The 11,605-nt window shown below is 38.6% G+C and overlaps 1 protein-coding gene across 1 annotated transcript in view; it reads right to left on the reverse strand.

Moving 5' to 3' along the window:
- Nucleotides 1-675: 675 nt before the first annotated feature.
- The window catches only part of LOC107563127 (von Willebrand factor A domain-containing protein 5B1-like), a 30,997-nt gene continuing 20,067 nt past the window's right edge, over nt 676-11,605 (reverse strand). Inside the window, exons 7-13 of the mRNA XM_016247918.1 lie at nt 9,782-10,072; nt 9,565-9,702; nt 9,251-9,382; nt 7,827-7,895; nt 5,523-5,592; nt 4,258-4,384; nt 676-1,633 (exon numbers count right to left, since the gene is read on the reverse strand). Of these exons, the coding sequence (XP_016103404.1) occupies nt 953-1,633; nt 4,258-4,384; nt 5,523-5,592; nt 7,827-7,895; nt 9,251-9,382; nt 9,565-9,702; nt 9,782-10,072 (1,508 nt within the window). The 3' untranslated portion in view covers nt 676-952. The remainder of the gene's footprint in view (nt 1,634-4,257; nt 4,385-5,522; nt 5,593-7,826; nt 7,896-9,250; nt 9,383-9,564; nt 9,703-9,781; nt 10,073-11,605) is intronic.

Below are 11,605 nucleotides of genomic sequence, written 5' to 3' on the forward strand. Positions count from 1 at the left end.
TGAGAATTCAACAAGTACGAGTTGCATTGTCAATGTTGCCACAAGGGGTGCTATTGCACCTATTTACACTCATTAATTCCTAGTTACTTCCAAATGAATAAAACAGTGATTGAATTAATGGTACAAATATTAAACAATAAAACAATATTCCCTCTCAATTACTGAAATTTGTACGCAAGCCTGTTTCCACCTCAGAATGCAAAAATTATAATAAGAATTGTGACTTTATTTCTTGTAATTGTACCTTTTTATTTTACAATTTTTAAATTTTTAAAATACGACTTAATATCTCACAATTGTGACTATTTCTTGTTGTCGCAACAGGGTTATTATTATTATTAACTAAAACTAAAAACTTTTAAAAACATTTTTGTTCATTGAAATAAAGCTAAATTAATCAAATAAAATATAAAATTAAAAATGTGATGTAAAACGTAAACTAAAGAAAAATTACAAATGTTGGCAACTAACGGAGATAAAAATAAATGAAACCTAAATAGTAAGATAAAAAAAAAAAAACACAAAAAATACTAAAATTAAAATGACTAAATTTAGCAAAATGTAAAATTTAAATAAAAACACAAAAAATTAACTAATATAAAATCCTAAGTGCATCTATTTCTTACAACTACAACTTTCCTCACAACTGGGAGTAATTTTTTTACTTCCTGTAATATTTTTTCAATAGGAGACAGATACAGTCTTTTACAAGTTTGTTACTGCTACAGTAATGCAAGAAAACAAGTTACATATATACTATAGGAAGCTAGCAATACATTGGCGTCTACGTACCTGTGCAGAGTATGTTTCTGGCCTTCGGCGGATGAAATACTGGTACGATTTCTAGTCATAAAACTAAAACGAAACCCACAGAATAAACATTAAAACAACTCAAGGCGAGTAAAACCCTCGTTTCGCATAGTTTGAAGTTTTGTCCCTACCCTATCAGGCCTCACACGCTGTTGGGGTTATAGCAGAGCATGTTGAGCTGCAGGTTCTCGTCCCAGTGTCTGAGGATGATGAAGAGTTGATTGGCCGTGGCTTTGACCGACGCCAGGTCTCGGCCCTCTGGGACGATCTGTTCATCTAGCCACATGCTGGCCTTGGCGGCGATCATCTCCCACTCTATGAAATAATTGGCCGAACTGTGTTCCAGCCAGGCCAGAGCAACAGCAGTCGCCCACACCATCCCCTCGGTGTCTTGCACGGCCCTTCGCAGGATCCCGGGTGAACCCGGCAGGGGTGTCTCCGCGATTTCAGACTCAGACCCCCGTCCGCTGTCATACAAAGAGTTGACAGGCGATGGAGGGGCTTCGGTCGACATCGACGAGAAGCCACTCAACAACGAAGGCTCGCCCTCCGTCCGAGGGCTTCGGGCCTGGAATGAGGAAGAAGACGTGCGGGATACCATCTCCTCGCATTCGTTGAAGTCTGAGTCTTTTGGAGGAGGCGAGGAGCCGTGGTGGACCTCCAGACTCTCGGAGCGGCGGGAGCCGGAGTGGGACACGTGAGTAAGGCTGAGTCTGTGGCTGGTGAAGGGCGACGTCCACTTCAGCTTGTCCATGGGCACGTTGATGGCATCACACAAGGCACTGTCCAACATGAACGCCCCACAAGACAGCTGCAATGACACCTGCAACAGGAAGTAGAAACCATAATGTCTACTTAATCAGTGCTCAAACATATAAACAAGCTCAGAGACGGAACTTCAATGAGCCATTTAAGGTCTTTAGGCATTGTCAATTACATTAGCCTTAAAAATACGCTCTACTGATTTTGTTACGCCTCATCACCGTTTACTTTGAGTAATTGCCATGACCAATATAGTCTTCTCAAATAGTACATCTCATTTAACCAGACTTAGCGTTTATGAGATATTGATCGGTGCTTGTTAAATGTCAACAGATCTATTACTCACTATACGTAAAGAAGACTGCCTTTGTGTGAAGGGTGAGTATTGACCAGCTATTTATAGGTTATGAGGCGAGTGGATGCAATACACGCTATTGAAGTCAACATGAAACTCATTTACTTCCACAATGAAAAAAAAATAAATTATATATATATATATATATTGTGACGAGCGTCCCGAGCTCACATCAGCGTTGCCCTGGAAACGGACGAGGAACACCGGCACCCGCTCATCACGGGCTGATTGGTCACAGCTGAGAGTCATCAGCCCATGGCCAGATAAGCCGCGTGAGGCCCGAGGAAGGGAGGAAGAGATGGTCTCCCAGAAGCGGAAAGCTAACGTGTTGTCTCCTTCACACTTACATATAATAAACAGAGTAAAGGTTATGTGTATTTGGCGTGCTGTCCAAAGGGGAGGCCTCCGAGCTCGGAATTTTGGCCTGAACCCAGAGTATAACCTCCCCTCTCAGGTTAGGATAGGAATAGTTTTAAGAGAGGAGATGGGGTGATGGAGGGATGCTGGAAAACTGTCAAGGAACAGAGGTAAGTCTGCTGTGTATATATACAGTACACCTCTTATCTTGTTAATTGGGTTGATTACTGATTTAGCTCCTCTCGTGTTAATTAGATTAATTATCTGAGCGTGCTCCTCCCGAACTTTCTTAATAAAACATCATTACCATATTTAACTCAGTTAACGCAGGGGCGGGGTTGGGCCACCCCACTGCTGCTTCTGTCTCTTTTTTTTCTTGACAAGAATTGTTTATTTAGATGCAGAATGTCTTTATGACCACATCAAAAGGGAGACTTTTCAAACGCGCACTCCACTTCACCTCAGCTCCAGGCGCTAGTCAAACGAGCGCAGAAACAGTACAGGTGACTAAGAGCGTCAGATGAGGTTTTGTCAGGCCAGATGTCAGTAAAAACGAATTTCCTGTCCTGTCAGCCATTATACTGTGCTTGTACAGCGTGCTGTGCAATTGCACGCACAAATGCGGCAGCGCACACTTTGAAAATACAATGCGTGTCAAATCTGCGTCAAGTTCAGCAGCGGCAGCTCTTAAAGTAATAGCAGCCAAACAACCCAATAACCCAGCTGCTGTGATGTCTGTTAATCAAAGAACAAAAGAAAATAGAGGAAATCAATAATTGTTGTAGCTTTAAGGATTCATCTATATTCACTTTAGAATTTAGTGTTTGATAACTTTATTCAGTTGCTGTATATTTCCTACTTGCTGGGCACAGGTAGCTAAATATGACATTAATTATAATGGGTTTATGTGAAGATTGTTTTAAGTTCACTTAAATTAGAAGTAGTTATTTTTTAAAGTCTAATAAATGTTAAACTTGATAGCTCTCAATTATACGGTGATGTTGAATGGCTATAGTCAGTGGTTAAATATTAGGAAAACGAGAACAATTTCCTAGAGACATCAGTAGTATTGGTATCAGTGACACTTGTCTTCAGTCATAAAAACGGTGCCATTAAACAAATATTAAAAATATACTATCTTTATGTTGTTTCTACATTCATTTGAAGATTGAATGTGAAAATATTGCAATCACGATTAATTTCCGAAAAAATTTGCAAATAATTAGTTAATTTTCTAATCGATTGACAGCACTAATATATATGTATATATATAAAACATGCATTAAAAAAGTTAAAGGGGTGGTTGACTGCTTTTTTTCTAGGCTTGATTGTGTTAATGGGGTGCAGTGTAACATGTCTTCATGCTTTGTTTAAAAAAAAAAAAAGCCTTGTTTTTCATATATTTTACCTTTATTCTACGCCACTGTCTCCATTGTCATTTGAACGGCCGGTTGACTTCCTGTTTCTATGATACCACTTACTCCTAAATATTCAGCTGGCCCAGTGTATTGTGATTCGCTAACCGCGTATTGCACGTTGTCCGGAAACGTCATGCCCTTTACCATTACGGGCAATAGTTGCATGTGCTCCAGTGGAAAAGCCGTGCAACATAGCCTCGCCCCCTTTGTTGCGTGTTCCTGGAGGTGGGGTTTATGTTAATTTCAGGGTTTGTGATGTCACCAACCAGGGAAGTAGCTTGGTGTAGTCCCTACCAATCGTAATTGTAGGCATTAAACAGACTTTTCTTTAAAAGACAATATCTCCGTTTCCATTGAACTTTCAGCGCCGTTAACTTTACAGATATTGTTTATGCTCAAACAGCAACATTACACACTAACTAAAGTTAAAAAGTGAAATCGCAATCAACCACTCCTTTAATAGGGGCAATTTCAATTTCATTTTGACTTCAAATGTATGTTCTACTGAAACCACAGTGCAACAACATCCTGAAAGTAGAATATGGTGACAAAAACCAGAGGGATGTAGTCCTTGTTGTCATTTTCGCTCTCTCCTACTGAGTTGCTGATTTTGCTCTGCGACCGGCTCATGAAGCCCCTGGCGGCTTTCGTCAGGAGACGTGTCCTGCTCAGGCTCAGCTTGCTGGAGGCAAAAAGAAACAACACCTTTTACTCCGGTGCCTCACTATCGTCATTAAATGCACAGACACGTCTAAAGTGCTTTTTCTTGATGAAATCTGCCCCTTCACATCCTTTAATTTGCGGGGTGTGTACACATCCCTGATAGCGCCGCTCCTCACGTTTTGGTCATTAGTTCGGCTGACCTTTCAAGTGACAGCGAGAGGTAAAACTATGAAAGAGAATCCAGACACGAAAGTGAAGTGTTTATTTTGGGGCCTGGAGTACCATCTATCTTTTGTTTTAAATGTTGTTTTTATGCACTTAAAATATAGGAATTTGTATAGGAATTGGATTAGGATATAATCCAGGCCGGATTTGAACCAATTAGTTATCAAAGATTAATACATTACATAAACTATTTATTTATGGTGCATGTCCTAATTAATATTTATTAATATTCATGAGCTAAGCCTATAGTATTCAGTGATACAGTATTCACCCTGCAGTTAATTTACCCTCTGCATATGATGTCAGTGTTTCTTAAAGCCAAGCGTTAATTAAAACTGAAACTGAGTGGTTGTGACTAACATCCTTTAATTTTCACACTTCTTCAGGCTGGAGTATCCTTCACTTCATACTCAAGAAGTTTAGACTAATTTTTTTTAAAGGAAAATGCTAATAGCAAAACCATTGACGTCAAGAGAGCAAACACTTGCCAGGAGATAATTGTCACACTGATTCATTTAATTGTAATAAAAAAAATAAATAAATAAAAATAATTATTATAAGAAAAAATAATTCATAAAAGCATTATGTACTTCACAACAAAATATAACAACAAAATGATTACAAAATCGCCTAGATACCTGCGCAAATTTGTCGTATTGTCAGTCTACGCATCTCCTGTCTTTACATTTTTTTAATGACTAATGAATGTCTGTCTTCTCTGAGAGTTGAACTCATTGCATGTACCCAACAGACTACCAAAAGCAATCAAAATGCAAATTCGACTCATGATTTAAAACAATGGCGCAGGAGCGACGCAAACTGCTGAATTATTCATTTCTGTTCTGTGAATTACAGTGTTTTTAAATAGTGTAACTTGATTTGTGGATGTTGTTTGCTCTTTCCCCCTTCTCGTTCCCTCTGTCTACACCCACCTGGCGGAGAAAAGGCTCTCAACTGATCTCTGCGAGGGGTCGGAGGTCACCGATGGACTCCTTTGAGAGGCTGAAAAAGAGAGAGCAGGTTGGATTCTGATGATTTCTATGGCCCAGCACACACACACACCCAAACAAATACACTGCACTCCAAGGCAAAGAGCACTCAATAAATTTGCCTGTGCTCCTCTAGATCAAATCGAATTAATTAATTCAGCAGCTACAAACTTGAGTGATTAATGCTGCTGTGATGGCTTCACATGCTTGAACACCTGCAATTCTGTCAGGACCACTATTATCGTCAAAGATGATTGATAATTAGCATACAGTTGGATACTCTGCACTCCAAGGCAAAGAGCACTCAATAAATTTGCCTGTGCTCCTCTAGATCAAATCGAATTAATTAATTCAGCAGCTACAAACTTGAGTGATTAATGCTGCTGTGATGGCTTCACATGCTTGAACACCTGCAATTCTGTCAGGACCACTATTATCGTCAAAGATGATTGATAATTAGCATACAGTTGGTGGTATGGTTCTGTTCTGGGCAAGAACTCCCTGCGCATCCATTTCTAGCATGGATGAGAGCAGGGAGAGCAGCGATAACCCCCCAAGGGTAAACAGAACAGAATCAAAATAAATTTATTGCAGATATCGTTAAAGTTCAATAATGTTATGTACACATTTTAGAATTAGTCTGATTCAAAGGAGAATCAGAAGGCTGAATCCTGACTGACAAAGGAGGAGCTGGGGATGGAGGAGGGTAATTAGCTATTGAGCAATGCGAAAACTGCTGATAATACTGAGGGACCTTATATATGAATGCTTAGATAGGTGTCGTATTCCCATAGGTTGATGGGGATCAACTGAGAGTCAGCTGATGCAAGCTTGACTAACGTGACCTGCCAGAACTAACGCTACGCTTGATGACTATAATAAATGAAGTAACTAAGTGAATCCAGACAGTTAGAGAAAAGTACCTTCAGAAGAGCTACATCGTTCCCAGCTGGATGATGAGGGTGTTTTGCAGGGGGCTTGGGATGAATCGTCTACGTACATAGAGCAAAGAAGCGTTTTAGGGTGCAGACACAAGTCCTTTTGACATCAGTTTGGAATGAAAGCTGTTATCTGAACTAGCATTAAGGAATCACATCCATACATGCATTTGTAAATGGGTCTGAGCTGATGATAGTTTATGTGCACTCAAGAAGATTTTACAATAACATGCACATTTGTTTGTTCATAGCACCCCTGCTGGAGATTTTAGTGAAAGTAGTTTTCTATATATTTAACATATTTTAAAATGTAAAGTATTCCTGTGATGTAAAGCTGATTTTTCAGCATCATTATGCCAGCCTTCAGAAATCATTCTAATATTTTGATTTGGTGCTCAAGAAACATTTCTTATTATCAATGCTGAAAACAGTTGTGCTGCTTCATATTTTTCTGTAAACTGTGATGCATTTTACATTTGTCAAAAGAACAGCATTTATTTGTAATATAAATATTTTGTAACATTATAAATGTCTTTACTGTCACTTTTGACCAATTTAATAGATTTACGGAAGAAATTTTTTTTAAATTTATTTAAAAAAAATGTATACTGACCCCAGACTTATGAGCAGTATAGTGTATATTTTGACCAACCTTTCATCAAATTGATATTTTATTGTCAGAATACTCTGACAACACATATATATTTTTGTGTTAAAGTTTTGTGGGTGTTTTTGGTTTGGTTTTATGAGGCTACTGGACCTCTGGGTGAAGATTTGATAGTTTGTCATTGAGGTCTGTACACAAAATAGTATGTGAAACTGTTCAAAATTCCCCAAAATTGTATACATATTTGACTGTAAGCCACGTTGTTCTGGGCAAGAACTCCCTGCGCATCCATTTCTAGCATGGATGAGAGCAGGGAGAGCAGCGATAACCCCCCGAGGGTAAACAGAACAGAATCAAAATAAATTTATTGCAGATATCGTTAAAGTTCAATAATGTTATGTACACATTTTAGAATTAGTCTGATTCAAAGGAGAATCAGAAGGCTGAATCCTGACTGACAAAGGAGGAGCTGGGGATGGAGGAGGGTAATTAGCTATTGAGCAATGCGAAAACTGCTGATAATACTGAGGGACCTTATATATGAATGCTTAGATAGGTGTCGTATTCCCATAGGTTGATGGGGATCAACTGAGAGTCAGCTGATGCAAGCTTGACTAACGTGACCTGCCAGAACTAACGCTACGCTTGATGACTATAATAAATGAAGTAACTAAGTGAATCCAGACAGTTAGAGAAAAGTACCTTCAGAAGAGCTACATCGTTCCCAGCTGGATGATGAGGGTGTTTTGCAGGGGGCTTGGGATGAATCGTCTACGTACATAGAGCAAAGAAGCGTTTTAGGGTGCAGACACAAGTCCTTTTGACATCAGTTTGGAATGAAAGCTGTTATCTGAACTAGCATTAAGGAATCACATCCATACATGCATTTGTAAATGGGTCTGAGCTGATGATAGTTTATGTGCACTCAAGAAGATTTTACAATAACATGCACATTTGTTTGTTCATAGCACCCCTGCTCGAGATTTTAGTGAAAGTAGTTTTCTATATATTTAACATATTTTAAAATGTAAAGTATTCCTGTGATGTAAAGCTGATTTTTCAGCATCATTATGCCAGCCTTCAGAAATCATTCTAATATTTTGATTTGGTGCTCAAGAAACATTTCTTATTATCAATGCTGAAAACAGTTGTGCTGCTTCATATTTTTCTGTAAACTGTGATGCATTTTACATTTGTCAAAAGAACAGCATTTATTTGTAATATAAATATTTTGTAACATTATAAATGTCTTTACTGTCACTTTTGACCAATTTAATAGATTTACGGAAGAAATTTTTTTTAAATTTATTTTAAAAAAATGTATACTGACCCCAGACTTATGAGCAGTATAGTGTATATTTTGACCAACCTTTCATCAAATTGATATTTTATTGTCAGAATACTCTGACAACACATATATATTTTTGTGTTAAAGTTTTGTGGGTGTTTTTGGTTTGGTTTTATGAGGCTACTGGACCTCTGGGTGAAGATTTGATAGTTTGTCATTGAGGTCTGTACACAAAATAGTATGTGAAACTGTTCAAAATTCCCCAAAATTGTATACATATTTGACTGTAAGCCACGTTATCCCAAATTTATGTTTTTGAGCCTTTTTGTGACATTTAACCAGTGGCACTGTCAATGAACTGCTTGGGTGCCAACTTTCATTGCCACCTAATGCACTCAATAGACCAAAGCATTGGAAAATTCAATCTCACTTCCTGTTTGGCATCCTCACCATCAAATATGTTAATGCATTAAGCAGTTTCATATATCAGAAGTCTTCAGTTTCAAGATTGTCTGACTCAAAGTCTAACGACCGGTTGTTAGTTTTTAAGACAAAATGTGAACGTTGACCTGTTGGTGGCACTAGAGAGTTTAAAATTGGGTATGATAAAAGTTGATACTCGCCTCAATAAATGTACCAAATTTCATAACTTTTTACCAAATGTTTCTAGGGATTGCCATAGACTCACAGCCAGAAGAAATGAAAGAATAAGAAATGAAATTAAACCAAGCTTCAGTCTCTTTCATGCAATATAAAAATCAAGTCTTTTATGATCCATCCATTTTTTACTCCACACTTGTAAACAAGCCAATTGTCAGTACTTTGTCATCAATCTTACTGTAGCATAACGCTGCATCTTCTTGCCCAGGCAAACCTCCTGACTGCGAGCGACCCAGACCCACAGAGTAACCACGGTTCTTCCTGCTGACGGGACGAGAACTGCAGTGCGAACTTCGTTTATGATCATCCCCTGGAGATAAACAAATACACAAGGAGTCATTACAATAATCTAATTGTGTGCTTAAGCCAGGAGCGACTGCTTCATCTGTTTCCCTGCTCCTTGATTTCTTCTTCCTGAGAAGAGTGTCTTTTGACATAATGATTGCAACTGCCAGGCCTTGTGAGCTCAGATGAACTAGAAGAATGACCTACCAGGATGGCTGTACTCAATGCAGGTGGGTAAATATTCATTGCTGTCCAGATCGATAGGTACAAACGCTGTGTATTTGCTTAAGATGTTGCAGGCTTTGCTCGTGTGGATGGCGTAAAGCTGGTACCTTCTCCCAGAACCTACAAGAAATGACATAGAGGGATTTGGTCAGATATTCAAGCAAGTTGGATGTTTTAATATTTGGTAATTCGACTGTACCATGCTCAATCTCACACTCTTTATCCACCATGTGTTCAAAGTCTTGAATAATGGAGCGTCCCGCCAGGTGATGAAAGGTTTCGTTCCACAGGTCCTCGTAAACTTTCTCCTCCCGCTCTCGGCCTTTCAGGTAAGGCTGGATGTCAAAGGTCACCTCCCATCTCATGAGCTTCCCGCACAGCAGTCCTGATATGACTGCTTTGCAATCTCCCTTTCCGTGACTGGCCTTGAATTCTGGCGCGTGAGGATCCTGGGGCGTTTCGACTTCACAAAGCTGATGCATGTAGCCATCTGTTCGAAAATGCACAGAAGGTAAACATAATATTCAGAGTATTAACAGATGCTTTTCCTGCTGAAAACATCAGAAACCAGTTGGCTGAGTGTATAATGACAAGTTAAAATGGCAAAGGTTTGATATTTTTTAAATCAACTAGTTGTTGGGTTGCTTAAAGGAACCCTGTATAACTAAGGTCCAACAGATTTTGTTGAGATGGCATTTTTAGGAGATGTTCATGCTTTAAAAACAGCTAAAGGAGGATAAAAAGCCTTAAATGAATAGTTTACCCAAAATTGAAAATTCCGCATTACTCACCCTCATGTTGTTCCAAACCCGTAAGACCTTGGTTCATCTTAGTTAATCACAAATTAAGATATTTTCGATGAAATCCAAGAGCTTTCTGTCCCTGCATAGACAGCAACACAACTACCACGTTCAAGGCACAGAAAGGTAGTAAGGACATCGTTAAAATAGTCCATGTGACATCATTGGTTCAACCTTAATTTTATGAAGCTGCGAGAATACTTTTTCACAAGCCTCAATCTTGATCCTTGAACATGGTAGTTCCGGGTCAGAAAGCTCTCGGATTTCATCAAAAATATCTTAATTTGTGTTCCGAAGATGAAGGAAGTTTTATGGTGAGGTTTGGAATGACACGAGGGTGTGTAATTAACGACAGAATTTTCATTTTTGGGTGAACTACCCCTTTAATGTTTTTAAAAGTTAGTTTTGAAAGTGCTTCAAACTTGACACACTGTCTTAAAAATGCAACTCTCATGGTGCCGAAAAAGAGTGCGATGTCTGAATCTGAGAACATGTAGCTGTTTAATATGGTAACTGACAGGCAATTAGGTTGAATATCTTTTTTATTGCACAAAACTATTAGCTGATAGTCGCCATAAAAACCGAGACCTACGGATTATGAATAATGACAGGACAATTGCTCACAGCAGGCGATTTGAAGTCTGACAGACTTGAAATTTATTGTTGAATACTGTGGATTGGTTACATAAGCTGTGTTTTGAAGGCGGTGCTTTAAAAGTTATGAATTGAGCGACTTTATAGTACATTAAACACCAGTATTAAATCAATAACAGATCTGCTCATCTAAAATCATATACAGGTGCATCTCAATAAATTAGAATGTTGTGGAAAAGTTCATTTATTTCAGTAATTCAACTCAAATTGTGAAACTCGTGTATTAAATAAATTCAGTGCACACAGACTGAAGTAGTTTAAGTCTTTGGTTCTTTTAATTGTGATGATTTTGGCTCACGTTTAACAAAAACCCACCAATTCACTATCTCAACAAATTAGAATACTTCATAAGACCAATAAAAAACATTTTTAGTGAATTGTTGGCCTTCTGGAAAGTATGTTCATTTACTGTACATGTACTCAATACTTGGTAGGGGCTCCTTTTGCTTTTTAATTACTGCCTCAATTCGGCGTGGCATGGAGGTGATCAGTTTGTGGCACTGCTGAGGTGGTATGGAAGCCCAGGTTTCTTTGACAGTGGCCTTCAGCTCATCTGCATGTTTTGGTCT

This window comes from Sinocyclocheilus grahami, unplaced genomic scaffold, assembly GCF_001515645.1.
Source record: "Sinocyclocheilus grahami isolate Dianchi unplaced genomic scaffold, SAMN03320097.WGS_v1.1 scaffold858.1, whole genome shotgun sequence".
In the NCBI taxonomy this organism is placed as follows: domain Eukaryota; kingdom Metazoa; phylum Chordata; class Actinopteri; order Cypriniformes; family Cyprinidae; genus Sinocyclocheilus; species Sinocyclocheilus grahami.